The sequence below is a fragment of the Carcharodon carcharias genome, chromosome 5 (assembly GCF_017639515.1).
Source record: "Carcharodon carcharias isolate sCarCar2 chromosome 5, sCarCar2.pri, whole genome shotgun sequence".
Taxonomy (NCBI): Eukaryota; Metazoa; Chordata; class Chondrichthyes; order Lamniformes; family Lamnidae; genus Carcharodon; species Carcharodon carcharias.
Genome location: NC_054471.1, coordinates 72462099 through 72482024, shown reverse-complemented (window position 1 = coordinate 72482024; position 19926 = coordinate 72462099). Strand labels below are relative to the sequence as shown.

Sequence of the window (19926 nt, the reverse complement as noted above, 5' to 3'; positions counted from 1 at the left end):
GACAATTCGGCAGGCGTGCAGCCGACTTCAGTGCGCAAGCCAAATGGGAGATTCAGCCCCCAGTTACTGTTTTGAATGGCCAGGAAAATAGGAGGCCTACAGATGAGGTAAATTGACCTGCATGCCCCACTGCCCAGCCTTCCCTGCCATTCAGCCCACGCTTGGTGCTGGCAGCACTAACTCATAGGGCAGAATCTTGGGCTCGGCAAGTGGGGGAGGGGCCCGCTCGCCAAGGCGTAAAAGGATGCGGAGTGATGTCGGGCGTGTGTCCCAACGTCACCACGCGTCATTCAGATTTTCAGTTCATCGGGCGCGCATCCGAGTCAGCTGCATGCCTGCCGAACTGTCAAAGGTCTATTAAGGCCAGTTAACTATCAATTGAAACAATTAACTGAGGCGAAGAGCCCAGGCGGCCTTTACATTTAGCATGAAACCTCATATACGGGCAGGATGAGGTTTTATGAAGGTTTTAAAGTCGTGTAAAAATTTTTAATAAACTTAATAGAAATGTCTCAGCTCATGTGACAGTTTCACATGAGGGTGCATGTCTTAAAAAAACAATTTTTCCCTTTATTAAATTTTTTTGAACTTAAACTAATCTCCCAGAGGCAGCTCTGTGCCTCGGAGATTTCTGCGCTGATTTGCGCGAAAGAGCGCAGGCCCCAACTCAGGCAACCCCCCACCTGCCCACACAAGGATTGCTCAGTGCTTCCGGGCGCGCGTGATGCTGGGCAGGCCTTAATTGGCCTGCAAATGTAAAATGGTGGTGCCCAACTGATCGCGGGCAGTGATCGGCTGCGCACATGCCCGTGCCTGCTCCTGCCCGACCCCTTGGATGGGGAGAAAATTCTCCCCATAAAATTTATCATAGTGCATTGTAGAAGACTATTTGGCCCATTGTGTCTGTGCCAGCTTTTTGATAGTGGTGTCCAATTAGTATCATTCCCCTGCTATTTTTCTATTGCGCTATAGGATTTTTCCCTTCAAGTTTTTATCCACTTCCCTTTTGATGGTTACTATTGAATCAGCTTCCACCTCTCTTTCATTTCGTGCTTTCCAGATTACAACAACTCAACATTTAAAAATGTTTTTCTTATGTCGCATCTTTGCCAAAAGCCTTAAATCTGTGTCCTCTCGTCACTGATCCTTCTGTCACTAGAAACAGTTTCTCTTTATTTACTCTATGAAACCAAGATAACTGACCCCTCAGCAAGGAGAAACAAGTATTTCCCGTCTACCCTATCTAGACCCCTCAATTTTGTCCACCTCAGTTAGGTCACCCTCAGCCTTCACTGTTCTAAGAAAAACAACCCTAGCCTATCCAGTCTTTTCTCATAGCTGCAATTTTCAAGCCCTGGCAAACTTCTTGTAAACCTCTTCTTTACTCTCTCCAGAGCAACTATGTCCTTCCTGTAATGTGGTGACTAGAACTGTACACAAAATTCCAGCTGTGGCCTAACCAGCGTTTTATACAGTTCCAGCACGACATTCCTGCTTTTGTATTCTATACCTTGCCCAATTAAAATAAAAAGCATTCCATTTGATTTCTTTGCCACCTTCAGGGACCTGTGGACATGCACTCCAAAGTCTCTCACTTCCTCTAGCCCTCTCAATATCTTCCCGTTTATTGAGTATTCCCTTGCTTTGTTTGCCCTCCCCAAATGCATTACCTCACACTTTTCCACCCACTCAACCAAAACATTGATATCATTCTGGAGTCGACACCTGTCTTCTTCACTATCAACTACATGGCCAACTTTGGTATCATCTGCAAATTTCCCAATCATGCCTCCCACATTTGAGTCCAAGTCATTAATATATGCCACAAACAACAAGGGCCCCAACACCGAGCCCTGTGGAACGCCACTGGAAACTGCTTTCCGTTCGCCAAAACATTCATCGACTATTACCCTTTGTTTCCTGTCACTGAGCCAATTTTAGATCCAGCCTGCCACCTTCCCCTGTATCCAATGGGATCTCACTTTCCTGTCCAGGTCCGCCATGTGAGACCTTGTCAAATGCCTTACTAAAATCTGAAACAAAAACAGAATTACCTGGAAAAACTCAGCAGGTCTGGCAGCATCAGCGGAGAAGAAAAGAGTTGACGTTTCGAGTCCTCATGACCCTTCGACAGCCAGTTCTTCATTAATCCTCCTAGTTACTTGGTCAAAAAATTTGATTGGGTTAGTAAGACACGATCTTCCCCTAACAGAACCATGCTGACTATCCCTGATCAATCCGTGCCTTTCTAAGTGACAGTTTATCCTGTGTCTCAGAATTGATTCCAATAATTTTCCCACCATTGAAGTCAAACTTATAATTTTCTGGCCTATCCCTCGCACCCTTTTTTAAATAATGGTATAACATTCACAGAATCACAGTGCAGAAGAGGCCCTTCGGCCCATCGAGTCTGCACTGACACGTGAGAAACACCTGACCTACCTACCTAATCCCTTTTACCAGCACTTGGCCCATAGCCTTGAATGTTATGACGTGCCAAGTGCTCATCCAGGTATCATTTAAAGGATGTGAGGCAACCTGCATCCACCGCCCTCCCAGGCAGTGCATTCCAGACCATTACCACCCTCTGGATAAAAAAGATTTTCCTCACATCCCCCACAAAACCTCCTGCCCCCCACCTTGAACTTATGCCCCCTTGTGACTGACCCTTCAACTAAGGGGAACAGCTGCTCCCTATCCACCCTGTCCATGCCCCTCATAATCTTGTACACCTCGATCAGGTTGCCCCTCAGTCTTCTCTGCTCCAACGAAAACAACCCAAGTCTATCCAACCTCACTTCGTAACTTAAATGTTTCATCCCAGGCAACATCCTGGTGAATCTCCTCTGCACCCCCTCCAGTGCAATCACATCCTTCCTATACTGTGGCGACCAGTACTCCAGCTGTGGCCTCACCAAAGTGCTATACAACTCCAACATGACCTCCCTACTTTTGTAATCTATTCCTCGATTGATGAAGGCAAGTGTCCCATATGCCTTTTTCACCACCCCACTAACATGCCCCTCCATCTTCAGAGATCTATGGACACACTCGCCAAGGTCCCTTTGTTCCTCAGAACTTCCTAGTGCCATGCTGTTCATTGAATACTTCCTCGTCAAATTACTCCTTCCAAAGTGTATCACCTCACACTTTTCAGGGTTAAATTCCATCTGCCACTTATCTGCCCATTTGACTATCCCGTCTATATCTTCCTGTAGCCCAAGACACTCAGCCTCACTGTTAACCACCTGGCCAATCTTTGTGTCATCTGCAAACTTACTAATCCTACCCCCCACATAGTCATCAATGTCGTTTATATAAATGACAAATAATAGGGGACTGAGCACAGATCCCTGTGGTATGCCACTGGTCACTGGCTTCCAGTCATTCTGTCATCACCCTCTGTCTCCTACAACTAAGCCAATTTTGAATCCACCTTATCAAAGTACCCTGTATCCCATGTGCATTTGCCTTCTTTATAAGTCTCCCATGTGGGACCTTGTCAAAGGCTTTGCTGAAATCCATATAAACTAAATCAACGGCACTACCCTCATCTACACACCTGGTCACCTCCTCAAAAAATTCAATCAAATTTGTTAGGCATGACCTCCCTCTGACAAAGCCATGCTGACTATCCCTGATCAAACCTTGCCTCTCCAAGTGGAGATAGATACTCTCCTTCAGAACTTTCTCCAGTAGTTTCCCTACCACTGATGTGAGACTCACTGGCCTGTAGTTCCCTGGCTTATCTCTACAATCTTTCTTAAATAACGGAACCACATTAGCTGTTCTCCAGTCCTCTGGCACCTCCCCAATGGCCAAAGAGGAATTAAAAATTCAGGTCAGGGCCCCTGTGATCTCCTCCCTTGCCTCCCTCAGCAGTCTAGGACACAAATCATCCGTACCTGGATATTTGTCCAATTTTAAGCCTGCCAACACCTCCAATACCTTGTCACTCCATATATCAATTTGCTTAAGAACCTTGCAGTTTTTCTCCCCAAGTTCCATACCTTCATCCTCATTCTCTTGGGTGAAGACGGATGTGAAGTATTCATGCAACACTCTACCGATGTCCTCTGGCTCCACGCATAGATTGCCCCCTTGGTCCCTAATGGGCCCTACTCTTTCCCTGGTTATCCTCTTCCCATTGATGTACTTATAGAATATCTTGTTTTTCCCTGCTTTTACCAGCCAGAGCTTTCTCATATCCCCTCTTTGCTCTCCACTTGCTTTCTTAAGCTCCACCCTGCACTGTCTGTACTCCACTAATGCCTCTGCTGATTTGCTTCCCTTGTACCTGCTAAAAGCCTCTCTTTTCCTTCTCATTGTAACCTGAATATCTCTGGTCATCCATGGTTTTCTGAGCTTGTTACTGCTTCTTATCACCCTAGAGGGAACATGTTGAATCTGTACCCTCCCCATTTCTTTTTTGAACACCCCCCACTGTTCCTCTGTAGATTTCCCCATAAGTAACTTCCCAGTCTACCTTGGCCAGATCCTGCATTATTTTACTAAAATCCACTCTTTCCCCCAATCCAAAACATTTTTTTGCAACTTGTCGATTTCTTTGTCCATAACGAACTTTAACTGTACCATGTTGTAGTCGTTATCGCTAAAATGCTCGCCCACCACCACCTCAGCCACCTGCCCGGCTTCATTCCCCAGAATTAGGTCCAGCACTGCACCATCCCTTGTTGGACCCTCCACATACTGACCTAAAAGGTTTTCCTGTACAAATTTCAAGAAATCCACTCCATCTAAGCCCTAAACACAATGTCTATCCCAATTAACGTTGGGCAAGTTGAAATCACCTAATATAATTACCCTATTGTTATTGTTTTTACACACCTCCACAAATTGTGCACGTATTTGCTCCTCAATTTCCCGCTGACTATCTCGGGGTCTATAATAAACACCTAATAATATGGTTGCCCCTTTTTTATTCCGAAGCTCTTCCCACAAAGCTTCATTCGATGCCCCCTCGAAGATATCATCTCTCCTTACTGCAGTAACTGACTCCTTAACTAATAATGCAACACTTCCTCTTTTACCCCCTCCCCTGTCTCGCCTGAAGATTCTATATCCCGGAATGTTGAGCTGCCAATCCTGCCATTCCCTCAACCATGTCTCAGTGGCTACTATGTCACAATTCCACGTGTCAATCCTCACCCTTAATTCATCCGTTTTACCTGTACTACTCCTGGCATTAAAGTAGAGGCCATCCAGCCTTGTCTTACTCCCTTGAAGCTTATTGCAGCTGTACTCCCTCTGATTTGATTGTTTTACTGTATTATGATGTGTCCCTATTCTGCTAATGTTCTGAGTCCTCTCCCACTGCCGAATTAGTTTAAACTCCTCCCAACAGCACTAGAAAACCTGCCCGTAAGGATGTTAGTCTCGCTCTGGTTCAGATGTAGACCATCCTGCTTGTACAGGTCCCACCTCCCCCAGAAATGGTCCCAGTGATCCAGGAATCTAAAACCCTCCTTCCTGCACCAACTCTAAAGCCACATATTCATCTGTGCTATTCCCCTATTTCTGAGCTTGCTAGCACGTGGCACTGGGAGCAATCTAGAGATTATAACCCGGGAGGTGTTGCTTTTTAGTCTACTGCCTAACTCCCTGAATTCTTGATGCAAGACCTCATCCCTCTTTCTACCTATGTCGTTGGTACCAACATGTACCATGACCTCTGCCTTATCACCCTCCCCCTTCAGGATGCCCTGCAGCCATTTAGTGACATCCCGGACCCTGGCACCAGGGAGGCAACATACCATCCTGGAGTCACGTTGACAGCCACAGTAGCGCCTGTCTGTTCCCCTGACTATTGCTTGTCCTCCCCTCCTGTACAGACAGGCTGCTTGTGGTGCCAGAAGCTTGGCTCTCACTGCACTCCCTGGAGGAACCAACGCCCTCATCAACCTCCAAAATAGAATACCAATTTGCGAGCGAGACCCCAGGGGACTTCTGAACTACCTGCCTGTTTCTCTTGGACTGCCTGGTGGTCACCCATTCCCTTCCTTCCTCATGTTCCTTCATCTGCTGTGTGGCCACCTCTCTAAACATGCTATCCACAATGCTCTCAGACTCGCGGATGTTCTGCAGTGTCCCCAGCCGGCGTTCCAGCTCTGAAACCCAAGCTTCCAGGAGTTGCAGCTGGACGCACTTCCTGCATACATGCTGGTCCCGGGCACTGAAAATGTCCCTGGCTTCCCACATGGAGCACGAGGAACACACCACGGCTTTGAGCTCTCCTGCCATGACTTATCCCTTTCAATTAAACATTTTAAGTCAATTACTCTAGGGCTCTTCTTTCCTGATCCTCGTTACTGCAGAATATACAAACTGTAAACCACAAAAAGATCTTACACTATAAGCAATTAAAGTAATAAATACCTTACCCACTACTTACCAGTGATTCCTTTCCCTTGTAGCCTCTCCTGCTGCAGCACGCTCTGAAGATTTAAGAAGTTGGATAGCAAGGAAAAAGATGCAAAGAGTACCTTGTCCCCTACGCAGTTCATTTCCCGCTTTGCACCAAATTCCGAATACACACTCTGGCTGTGCCCCACTCAGGATGTGCTCTCTCTCCTGTTCTTGTGCAAGCACACTGTAACATGCTTCTAGATAGTCCCTTTCTTAAATAGAGTTGAGTTGACTCACCACTAGTTAAGCTTCAAATAGTAATTAACACCTATTCAGGCCCTGATCAGGCTTCAGATGATTGATAGTTAACTGTCAGCTACCTTACCAACCTTTTAACTAGACTACTGAACTTACAAAAATTAAAGAGAAAGACTTACCAGTTCTATTCCCGCTTTGCACCAATTTCCGAATACCCACACTGGCAGTGCCCCACTCAGCATGTGCTCTCTCTCCTGTTCATGTGCAAGCAGGTTCACAGACCTCCAATCCTCTGGTACCTTGCCTGTATTTAGTGAGGATTGAAAAATGACCCTCAGAGCATCCGCTATTTCCTCCCTGGCTTCCTTTAACAGTCTGGGATACAATCCATCCTACCCTGATGATTTATCCACTTTCAAGGATGTCATTCCCTCCAGTACTTCCTCTCTCACTATACTTATTGTATCCAATATTTCACAATCCTCCTCTTTAACTTGAATGTCTGCATCATCCTTCTCCTTAGTGAAGACAAAGACAAAGTACTCATTGAGAACTCTGCCCATATCTTCTGCATCAACCTACAAGTTACCATGTACATCTCTAATAGGCCCTACCCTTTCCTTAGTTGTTTTCTTGTTCTTAATGTACTGGCAATGTACAGGTTATTGGACCTGATTTAAAAAAAAATTTATAAACCTGTTACCAAAATTACGATGAAGACCCTGCATATCGGAGATGAGAGGAATCACTGAACTCAAAGTGGAAGCTTTTCTCCAAATCTTGCAACAACCACACACTATTTTGAAATAGAAACTAGGCGCCAGAAAAACGCTGTAGGTCTGGCAGCATCTGTGGAGAGAGAAACAGAGTTAATGTTTCGAGTCCAATATGACATCTTGGGAGCACACAGTCTTGATATTGTCAATGCAGAGGATAGGGAATTAAAAATAAATATTGCCTACTTGATTGGGTTATCTTCATTCTATTAATGTAGTGTTCACACAACACAAGCCCAGTTGTTCATCTGCAAAGGGTTTTTTTTTGATGGGATAGGGAAGGTCAATTGAGAAATTGAAGGTGATTGATTTTTTTTTAAATTTAGCTGCAGATCAAATGAACAACTGCAGTCGCAGAGATCCTCAAGTTTTATGGCAGGAGTAGGAAACCATGAATGCAACTGCTTATTGAAACCACTATAATAACATTTAAATATGTGTGCTCAATATATGATTTACCCAAAATATATTACGATGAAAATGCATTGCCATGGACAGCAGGAGGTCATGTATCCTCCATTTTCCTTTAAAAGTATAATTTCAGCTCCAGTGTTGACCAGAACAAATCTGCACCAAGGTAGAACTGGTATTTTATGCACATGCAGTTTGTTGAGCCTTGCAAACCAGTGGAAAAGTTCAAGTGAAATGTGGATTTTCAAATTGTGATGAAAGGGAACTACATTTTATAAAAGATGTTAAAGATTTTATATTTGTTTCTTTAGACTTTTAGAAGAGCTTATTCAGAAGGAAAAGGATCATCAAATTCTTCTTCATCAAGCAATTGAAGAAAAGGAGCACGAAATTAAACTGCTCAGATTGAAGTCACAATCAATAGGTAAACCTTGAGCAAGATGATCCACATCAAAGCATTTTTTGTCTACACATGTTTTATTTGGAACAGACTCTTTAACTTTTTAATCATTGGTTTTACCCTGCTTTAAAAAGGGGACTTGAAATACACACAACACCAACTTGGGGTAAATAAAGGGCCTGGCGTCTATATTAGGATCCCTTTCTTGAATTGGAAGTTGCGGAGGAGAGGAGGAGCCAGGCCTGTTTCACTTGGATTTCATCAGCAATTGCTGTGTCTAATCTGCTTCCACCAACAAAAAAGCAAAGTAGAAAGTATTTTTTAAGGATGATGTGAAATGAGGGGAAGTAGGAGTGCTTAATGGATGATTGTATGGATCTCCTGATGTTGATTGAAACTTGGCTCATGGGTGACAACACCTTATAACTTAGCAAAACCTCCCTACCTGGTTGCAGTTTTCACCTACTAACACAGCCCTTATTACTTAAGCCATTACTTTCCATGGAGCTGCTCCTTATGCGCTGCTAGAACTTCACCAGAAGTGCGGAAATGCCATTTATATCTGTAGACACGACTTTGCTGCACTTCCAGTGGACCAGTTGCAAATGAGCAGCAGTGAGGAAATTCAACAACAACTTATATTTATATAACACCTTTAACGCAGTGAAACATCCTAAGGCACTTCACAGGAGCATGATAGAACAAATTATGACACCAAGTCACGTAAGGAGATATTAGGTCAAATGACCAAAAGCTTGGTCAAAGAGGTACATTCTAAGATAAAACCAGAAAAATGCAGATGTTGGAAATCCAAAACAAAAATAAAAATACCTGGAAAAACTCAGCAGGTCTGGCAGCATCTGCAGAGAGGAACACAGTTAACGTTTCGAGTCCGTATGACTTTTCAAAAGAACTAAGTAAAAATAAAAGAGAGGTGAAATATAAGCTGGTTTAAGGGAGGGTGGGACAAGTGGAGCTGGATAGAGGGCCAGTGATAGGTGGAGATAGCCAAAAGATGTCATAGACAAAAGGACAAAGAGGTGTGACGTTAACCGAGGTTTTCCACCCACGGTGGTTAACAGGGCCCTCAACCATGTCCGGCCCATCTTCCGCGCATCCGCCCTCACACCTTCCTCCCCCTCCCGGAAACATGATAGGGTCCCTCTTGTCCTCACTTATCACTCCACCAGCCTCCGCATTCAAAGGATCATCCTCTGCCATTTCTGCCAAATCCAGCATGATGCCACCACCAAACACATCTTCCCTTCACCCCCTGGCGGCATTCCACAGGGAACGTTCTCTCCATGACACCCTGGTCTACTCCTCCATCACCCCCTACACCTCAACCCCCTCCCACGAAACCTTCCCATGCAACCGCAGAAGGTGCAACATCAGCCCCTTTACTTCCCCTCTCCTCATCGTCCAAGGGCCCAAACACTCCTTTCAAGTGAAGCAGCATTTCAATTGCACTTCCCTCAATTTAGTCTATTGCATTTGTTGCTCCCAATGCGGTTACCTCTACATTGGAGAGACCAAACACAAACACCAAAGTGGTGGCCGCTTTGTAGAACACCTCCGGTCTGTCCGCAAGCATTACCCAGACCTCCCTGTCGCTTGCCATTTCAACACTCCACCTTGCTTTCATGCCCACATGTCCGTCCTTGGCTTGCTGCATTGTTCCAGTGAAGCTCAACGCAAACTGGAGGAACAGCACCTCGTCATCCGACCAGGCACTTTACAGCCTTCCGGACTGAATATTGATTTCAACAATTCTAGATCATGAACTCTTTCCTCCATCCCCATCCCCTTTCCAATCCCCCCCTTTTTTTCCCATATTTTATATAGATTTTTCTTTTCCCACCTATTTCCATTATTTTTAAATGTATTTCCAGCCATTGTTTTATCTCTACCTTTTAGCCTTTTTCGATTACTTCACCCCACCCCACCCCCACTCGGGCTATCTGTACCCTGCTTGTCCTGCTTTCTACCCTTAATTAGCACATTCCTTAGATAATATCACCACCTTCAACACCTCTTTGTCCTTTTGTCTATGACATCTTTTGGCTATCTCCCCCTATCACTGGCCCTCTCTCCAGCTCTACTTGTCCCACCCTCCCTTAAACCAGCTTATATTTCACCTCTCTTCTATTTTTACTTCGTTCTTTTGAAGAGTCATACTGAGCTCCTCTCCGTAGATGCTGCCAGACCTGCTGAGTTTTTCCAGGTATTTTTATTTTTGTTTAGGTACATTCTAAGGACCGTCTTAAAGGAGAAAAACAAGGTAGAGAGATAGAAAGGTGTAGGAAGGATTTTCCCGAGCTTGGGGTCTAGGCAGTTGAAGGCATGAGACAAAACAGGTCATCATGCCAATCAAAAGAATTGTTGACAATGCATTTTTTATTAAAATTGAACAAATAAAACTATCGTAGGGCTATAGGGACAGAGCAAGGGAGTAGGACTAATCGAATGGCTCTTTCAAAGAGCTGGCACAAGCACAGTGAGTTGAACAACTATTGTTCCCTGTTGTCTATTTTTTTGTCATTTTTTGGGTTATCTCTTTCATACTTGTGCACCTAGTGAAAAGGATGATGCAGAAATAGACATCAGGGTGGAGGGCTGTGAAATATTAGAGGAAATTAACAGAGGGAGGATGTGCTAATGGGTTTAACGGCCTTAAAATTGATAAATCCGCAGGCCTGGATAAGATGTATTCCAGGCTGTTGAGGGAGCCAAAGGAAAAGATATCAGGGGCTCTGGCAGTAATTTTCAAATCCTCTCTGGCCACAGGTGAGGTGCCAGAGGACTGGAGGATTGCTAAAATTATCCCAATATTAAAAAATGAGGAAGGGATAGACCAGGAAATTACAGGCCAGTCAGTCTAACCTCGGTGGTGAGGAAGTTACTAGAAAGAATTCTGAGGGACAGAATATATCAGCACTTGGAGGGAGACGGATTAATCGGGGATAGTCGGCATGGATTTGTTAAGGGAAGTTTGTGTTTGACAGATTTGATCAAATTTTATGAGAAGGTAACCAGGAGTGTTGATGAGGGATTTGATGTGGACTACATGGATTTAACAAGGCTTTGGATAAGGTCCCTCATGGCAGACTGGTCAAGAAACTAAGAGCCCGTGGGATCCAAGGCAAAGTGGCATGTTGGATCCAAAATTGGCTGAGAGGCAGGAAGCAGAGGGTGATGGTAGAGGGATGTTTCTGTGATTGGAAGTCTGTTTCCAGTGGGGTTCCACAAGGCTTAGTGCTGGGCCCTTGCTGTTTGTGGTGTACATAAATGATTTGGACTTAAATGTAGGGGGTATGATCAAGAAATTTGTGGATGACACAAAAATTGGTAGGCTGGTAAACAGTGAGGAGGACAGACGTAAATTGCAGGAGGATGTGAATGGACTGGTCAGGTGGGCAGAGCAGTAGCAAATGGAATGCAACCTGGAAAAGTGTGAGGTAATGCACTTGGGAATGGCTAACAAGGCAAGGGTTTATACTATGAATGGTAGGACCCTTGAAAGTACTGAAGATCAGAGGGACCTTGGTGTGCATATCCATAGATCCGTGAAGGTAACAAGGCAGGTAGATAAGGTGGTTAAGAAGGCATATAGGATACTTTCCTTTATTAGCTGAGGCATAAAATATAAGAGCAGGGAGGTTATGCTGGAACTGTATAAAATGCTGGTTTGGCCACAACTGGAGTACTGTGTGCAGTTCTGGTCAGCACATTATAGGAAGGATGTGATTGCACTGGAGAGGGTGCAAAGGAGATTTACCAGGATGCTGACAGGGCTGGAGGGTCTGTGCTATGAGGAAAGATTGGATAGGCTGGGCTTGTTTACCTTGTAGCAGCGAAGGTTGAGAGGGGACCTGATAGAGATATATAAGATTGAGGGGCATAGATGGGGTGGATAGGAAGGCACTTTTTCCATTAGTAGAGCGGTCATTAACCAGGGGACATAGATTTAAGGTATGAGGTAGAAGGCTAAGATGGGAGTTGAGGAGAAATTTTTTCACTCGGAGGTGGTGGGAGCCTGGAATTCACTGCCTGAAAAGGTGGTGTGAATCAGAAACTCTCGTAACATTTAAGAAGCATTTAGATATTCACTTGCATTGCCATGGCCCTCCAGCGCTATGGGCCCAGTGCTTGAAAATGGGATTAGTGTAGTCAGATCTTTGTTGACCAGTGCGGACATGATGGGCCAAATAGCCACTTTCTGTGCTGTAAACACCTTTGATTCTATAAGTCTATAAAGGTTTTTTTTTGCGTTTAGACCTCCATTCTTCTTTCTTGAAGATTTAAAGAGCATTTATTTTCAACTGAAGTTGCTGAATTTTCCCCCAGGAGCACAAAGTCAGAAAGTTTATATTACTGACTATTGCTACAGTATGGTTCCACAGTCTGAGCTGCCATTCAATATCTTGCCCAAATAGTATTCATATTTGAGCATTCTAGGTTGGCAGTCTATTGTACCTTGGGAGAGTACACCACAACCAAACTTTACTGTATCCTCACCTGGCATCCACACATCATCTTCCATATGTTGTCATCTGGCATCCACACATCATCTTCCATATGTTGTCACCTGGCATCCACACATCATCTTCCATATTTTTTTTTGGTATGATAGTCCTCTTTTGCTGCTGTCAGTTTATTTTGTCTGCTTAAATGAATATTCGAGTAACTTGTTGTTTCAAACTGAAATTGTAATCTATTTTATTTGTATAATCATAGATTCAATTTTTAGTTTAGTAAAGATGCACTGTGGGAACCAGTGGTCCATCTGCTGCTCTCTGGCAAAATGCAGTGGGAAAAATTAGGACAGATCCCCACTTTCACTGTTTTATACTGGGCAGCCTTGCCACCAAACAAGGACAGTGGCGTAAGGAGGGCCTAATTGGAGATGCAAGCCTGGTTTGTGGCCTTGGTCACTGAGGATATGATAATATTATTGTTTTTAAAGCTTCTCTTCAAAGGTAAATGATAGGCACGCTACAAGTTTCCTTCAGGGAAAGGCCCCAGGACCCGAAGCTCTGGGTTCTTCTGGTAGGCAGGCAACTGAGATGCACCCCTATGTTCTTTATTAGAGCCAGCACCAGAGGTCATTTATGGGTGGATCCCAGATTTTAATTTGGGATGAACTGCCACAAATTTTCAGAGCCTAATTACCATATTCCATAAAATAGCCAAAAACAGTGAACTCATTCAACGTTTTACAAATTTAAATAAAAAACACCTGTACTTTTTAACTTGGCAATGCTGTTAAGCATTTCAGGAAATAACTGCACAGATGGAGTTCAATGTTCTTAAGATTTTATACAGTGTAATTTTAATAGTGTAATTTTTTTTCTTTTTAAATCTTATTCAAAGTAGGTGTTTCTGGATCCAGCCAAAGTTAGCATTCATTCAACTAAAGTAAGCTCTTATCTTCTTATGTATTTCTGTTCACTTCTTTCCAATATTAACTGAATTCCTGTTTATTTTCAATTTTCCTAATAGACCAACCTATTCTGACTGTGTGTCACCATGATTCTTCTCCAGTGAACACCGGAGACCCTGAACTTATTGACTGGTTGAGGGAACATGGAGCTGATGAAGATACAATAGATAGGGTAAGAAAGAATGTACAATGTTAACGTACATGTCATCTTCTGGTCACCTGTTTTATGTAATACACCATTCATCTGTACATGCAACAGAGGTAACTTGAGCTTTTGCCAATAGTGTAATTGGGGCAATATAGGATTTGCTGCATGTTGCACAGCTCTGCAGATTTTCCTTTACATTCACCTCAATGGCTGCCACAGTGGGTGCAGAATATCCCTCAGGTGTCCTTATGTGATGATATGGAGCATCGCACCTCAACTGGAAATGTTTTAACCACCAGCCCCTGCATCATCTCTGTTTTGTTTTCTTGAGATGCTGAATTGCTAAGACACTTATACACATGCAGCACTGCACACAAGAACACATGCAGTACTGCACACAGGAACAACAAATGCTGGGCAAGTAATGTGGTACATAACTACCAGATTTATCAAAGCAAGGCGCCAAGTGTAGGTTATTAACCTTGAGTAATGTCTGGTGCTGCTCTTAATGAACATTCAAAATGATGGTGTGCATACTAAAGATGTTGATGAACATGGGTGCTGTGCTTTAATAGTTCCATGCTGTTTCTTCATCTTTCAAATATCATTATTCCACTTCAGAAGTTGTGTAATATGTTTATAATTAGTATTTTATTGCTAGATCAAATAGTCATTGCCTCAAATTTAGAACATATGTAGCAAAAGCCTCCCACCATAGAATGTGTAAAGGTGGGCAGTATGAGATCTTGAGGTTCAGCATAAATGTAAATCTGTTATTTTTAATTGTAGGCTATAATAATCATTCAAAATATATATTTTTTGTAATTCGGCCTTGTGGTATGTGACAAGATAGGTACTGTGACCATAAAATTTTCTTTTATATCTCATCATTCAGTTTGTGGCAGATGACTATAATCTGATTGACGTTCTCAACTACATGACAAGAGATGATCTGAAGTGTTTGAGGTTGAGGTAATTTATTTATTTAACTGTGCTACTGTAGTGCTGTTTACATGAAGTCTGAGACAAGAGGTGGGAGATGGAGAAGTTGGGGGCATAAGGGAGAAGACACTGGTGTATTTATATTAAATAGAGGAAATGCTGGAAATACTCAGCAGATCAGGGAGCATCTGTGAAGAAAGAAAAATAAAGTTAACATTTCCCAACCGGGAATGTTAACTCTGTATCTCTCTTCAAAGATTTTGCCTGAATTGCTGAAGGTTTCCAGAATTTTGTGCTCTTATTTCAGGTTTTCAGTATCCACAGTATTTTGCTTTTGTATTTACATGAATGTGGCTTTACCCTACATTTCATAACGTTTGTTTAATCTGAACTGCTTTGATTCCTTTTTTCAGGAAAATTAAAAACACCATTCTAACTCTCTTGTAGCAATTCATTCATGATCCATTCAGTCACTTTCAAAAATGTTTCAATTTTTCCATTACTCTAGATTCATAGAATAGTTGCAGCACAGAAGAAGACCATTCAGCAATTCCCTGCAACAACAACTCAGCTAATCCCACTCCCTTGCCTTTTCCCTGTATCCCTGCAATTTTTTTTTCTCTTCAGGTGCTGAAATCCAATTCCCTTTTGAAAGCCCTGACTGTATCTGCCTCCACTACACTTTCAGGTTGTGCATTCAAGATCCTTAACCACTTGCTATGTAAAAAGGTTTTCCTCATGTAGCCATTGGTTCTTTTGCAAATCACCTTATAATTGTGTCCTGCTTCTTGACCCTTCCGCTAATGGGAGCAGTTTCTCTCTATCTACTCTATCCTCATGATTTTGAACATTCCAATCAAATCTCCTTTCAATCTTCTCTTTAATGAGAACAAGCCCAGCTTCTCTGAATTATCAATGTAATTGGTTCCAGGAATGAGGACTTCATTCTTTTAAATCTTGTTTGCACTCTCTCTTTGTACATCCTTTGTAAAGTGTGGTGCCCAGAATTGGGCACAATTCACCAGTTGATGATGAATCAGAGGTTTATCATAAGTTCCTTGATTTTATACTGTATGCCTCTATTTATAAAACCAGGATCCTGTATGTTTTTTAAGCACTTTCTCAGCCTGCTCTGCCACTTTCCTTCAATGATTTGTGCACATATCTACCCCAGGGTGTTTCTGTTCCTGCATCCCCATTGTAACGCTGAAGGATTCTTTTACATTTTCAAAGACCACACAGGACTTGCAGATCGATAGCAATGCTGTGTCCATGAGTTCATTCGACATTGATAGTCTATTCAGCAATGTTAAGGGACCCATAGATATTTGTGCTGCAGCACTATATCATGGCGATCTAGACCCACCACCATTGCATGAATCAATATTCATTGAGCTTATGAACTCAACAGCTTGTTCAGTTGAGTTCAGTTTTATGACACCATGTATGCCCAAATAGATGGTGTTGCCATGGGATCCCCTCTAGGTCCAGCTCTCGCAAACATCTTTGTTGGGCTGCATGAAAAATGTGTCCATAATGGAATGACACCTAACCTCCTACCTCTTGCATATTTCTGAAAAGTGGATGATAACGTTTGCTATATTTAAATCTGTAGCAGCATGTAATAACTTCCTTGCATATTTTAATGAGCTCCATCCTGTGCTCAAATTCACTTTTGAAATGGAGCGGGCAATGGAGAAATCTGCCGGGGGTTCTCTACCATGGTCTACCAAAAACCTACCTTCAGTGGTCAATACATGCATTAGGATTCTTACAGTTCCACACACTATAAAATTGGCCTTATTGGCAGCCTCATAAATAGGGCTCAAGCCATTTACTCACCATGCAAGCTTGATGATGAAATAGGACACATCAAAGACATCCTGCAGGATAATGGCTACCCTGATTAGATCATTTCATGCTGTATACTGCGCAAACACATGAATGGCTGTCACTTTTGGCTCTGAAAAGTGCCCAGTCTACCTCAAATTACCTGGAAGGGCAAGGTATCTCAAAACTTTGAACAAGTGAAGCTAGCTGTTTCACACTGCTACTATGCAGTAGCTACACAAGTGGTATTCGCCACTAACAGGATACTGCCATCAAGCCAAAAAGACATTCTGCCTATTGCTCAAATGAGTAATGTGGTCTATAAATTTCAGTGCCAGAGTGATGCTAGGTATATAGGCCGTACATCCCAAAGGTTGGCAGATCATATCAAAACAGCATGTCCCTTCCGCTGTTCACAACGGGCAAGGTACAGACCGTACCAAATCAGCCTGAGCTTGCAAAACTCAAAACACAATGCCCTGCATTCTGCTATTGGACCATATTTGCTAAATAATCCTCAGGGTGTTAAAAATTACTCAACAACCAATTTAAGATTGTCAGTCGGGCTCTCAGTGTGGCATATTTGCGTGTACTGGAAGCTAGATGTAGTAATACACAGGGCCCTGTTCTTTGCAGACACAAAGAACATGTACACACATTACGCCTGTTTCAGCTAAACAAAATAAGCAATAGCCGTTTGCTGGTTCTTTCCTCAGAGCAATGCCTTGACCAATCAGGGTCAAGCTGCCTGGTTTAAATTTCAAACAATGCTTGGCAGTTAATTGTCTGTCACCATTAACTGGTGCATTTTCCATGGCAACGCCTCTACCAATCAGAGTCCACTTGCCAACCAATCAGCACTCTCTTCTCATATAGTATAAAGTTGTTGCTTCCCCTGACTTTGGTATTCTTGCGATTGTCCTGATGAGTGCAAGATGAAAACCTTTGACAAAATGTTTTTTTTCAGCAATATTCAAGGCCTGTACTATCAAACGACTAGTAGAATTGTATCCTTCATCTTATATGGCCCACCCTTGCTCTTCCTACAAAAATGTCTTCACGTGTTTCTACATTAAATTTCATCTGCCAGGTGTCCACCCATTCCAGCAACCCATCTGTGTCAATAATTGGCCACTTGAGGACCTCAACTGGGGCAAGAGTGGGCAGGCCAGCTGAGGCCTTGGCCACCCTAGCATAAAATTACAGAGAGGTTAGGGTGGGCGGGTACCTAGCAGGAATTCCATCTTATGCTCACCCCCCACCTACAAATCCGCTGGCAGGGGAGTGTGAAATTCTGCCCATAGGAGATAGGAGGGCTGGGTTGCAATATAGAGGAGGTGGTGGTGCAGTGGTATTGTCACTGGACTAGTACTCCAGACCACTCAGGGTAAAGCCCTGAGGGCTTGGGTTTGAATCCCACCATAGCAGATGGTGAAATTTGAATTCAGCAAAAATGATGATGAAGAAACCATTGTCGATTGTCGTAAAAACCCATCTGGTTCACTAATGTTCTTTAGGGAAGGAAATCTGTCATCCTTACCTGGTCTGGCCCACATATGACTTCAGACCCACAGCAGTGTGGTTGACTCTTAAATGCCCTCTAAAATGGCCTCAAGGGTAATTAGGGATGGGCAATAAATGCTGGTCCAGCCAGCGATGCCCACATCCCACAAACAAACATTAAAAAAAAATAAAGACCTGCTCATCAGGATTGTGCTGTTCAGTTGGAAAAATTTGAAGATGAAATATTGGAATTGTATTACTTCTTGATCCTTGGTTATTCTCCACAACAGACAACTATTTCATGATTTGGGCTGCAATTTTCTGATCAACCTATCATCATTATGTTTTTCATCCAGGGGTGGAATGCTTTGCAAGTTATGGAAAGCAATCACGGACAACAGAAAAAGTGAAATTCCTTCCCTGCTAGGTCATTTGTAAGGAACTTGCATTAAGACACCTAATAACATCTCTCAGTGAGATAACAGCACTTTAAATTAAAATAAATTAGACAGTGAAAGCATATGGGTCGTTAATGTGTGTACTGCAACAAGTACTGTGTACCTGAAATGTTGACAAAGTGTGTATGTGCTGTGAATATTTCGCCCCACAACTGTGCAATTTTGCCAACTGTTTCTATGTAAAATGACAATATTTAAGCAAGAGAATGATGATGCTTTTAAATCCAGTCTTAAGGGATAATTTTCCAACTTCCCATTCCCAGTGGGGGACCTCTACTCACTCGTGAGCGCATATTGGATATATGGATGTCCATTGTATATGATTTACCAGCCATCAAAAATGATGTGCAATGCATACCCAGTCTTCTAATGTACACTCCTAGTGAGTGAGGCTTCCTGTTGAGAGCACAAAACTGGAAAATTACCCCTTTTAAGTTAGTCACATTTAGGTTTCTATTTTGACTTCCACTAACAAATAACAGAAACCCATTGTGCACTAAATACTGTTTTTATACCAGAATTTTTTCGTGTTCATATGGATGGCATTTCACTGAACTACTGTTAACTTAGTGCACAAAACTGCACATATAAGTTTTTTTTAAACAATACCTGGAAAAATAACCAGATGCCTTTACACATTTCTGCGGTTGAACAATCTAATTTACAGGACTAAAATCGGTAATGGTTATTCTGTGAAGTGTATGAATGTTATATCTAATTGTCCCAGTTTTTGTAATATACATTGATTGGCTTTATATTGTGTAATTACAGTTAATCATGTTTACCTTTGTAATGGATGTTGTAACATGCTTTAAATCTTAATGCTACAGTTTACATTCATTGCTGAACTTTGTGCCAACAACGGCTTGTTCTAAAGCTAAAAAAAAAACCACTTTCAGAAATAAATCGGTAAATATGACAAAATCATTTGCATTTCTTTTCATTGTAAATTATTTAGGCACATCATATGCTGGTTTTCTTATGAATTTCTACTTGCATTTATACTCCACACAAATAGGTATAGTAGAATATACAACTGAGAAAAATCATTCTGTTTGTATCTGCAGAAGCCAACTGAGACTGTGCTTTTATTATTGTGAACTCTCCTTATTCCTATCAACCCTTCATATTTTCTTCCCTTCTTTGTAATCTGCTTATTCCTTTGATTAATGATGGCACATAGATTGCCACAAGTGACGATATCATGGTTCCTGCCAGGGTATTGCATGGTTTTCTTCTTGTGGTCTGAAATTAATAGCACATAATGACATGGAAGTCTATCCTAACCATGCATTAAGTGGAGTTATTTTGTGGGTAAAATGGTATGGTTATGTTACTTAACTAGTAATCCAGAGGCCTGGCAAATACGAATTCAAATCCTACCTTGGCAG

General features: G+C 42.5%; 1 protein-coding gene across 3 annotated transcripts in view; it reads left to right on the top strand.

The window, feature by feature from the left end:
• Nucleotides 1-19459, top strand: part of map3k5 (mitogen-activated protein kinase kinase kinase 5) — a 185057-nt gene extending 165598 nt beyond the window's left edge. For 2 of the 3 annotated variants that reach the window (XM_041188304.1, XM_041188306.1), the window contains 4 exons: nt 8123-8235; nt 13714-13826; nt 14698-14774; nt 18434-19459. In XM_041188304.1, the coding sequence (XP_041044238.1) occupies nt 8123-8235; nt 13714-13826; nt 14698-14774; nt 18434-18515 (385 nt within the window). In that variant the 3' untranslated portion in view covers nt 18516-19459. Of the gene's footprint in view, nt 1-8122; nt 8236-13713; nt 13827-14697; nt 14775-15252; nt 15559-18433 lie in introns of those variants that run through there. The other variant, XM_041188305.1, reaches the window with a different exon arrangement.
• Nucleotides 19460-19926: the final 467 nt, after the last annotated feature.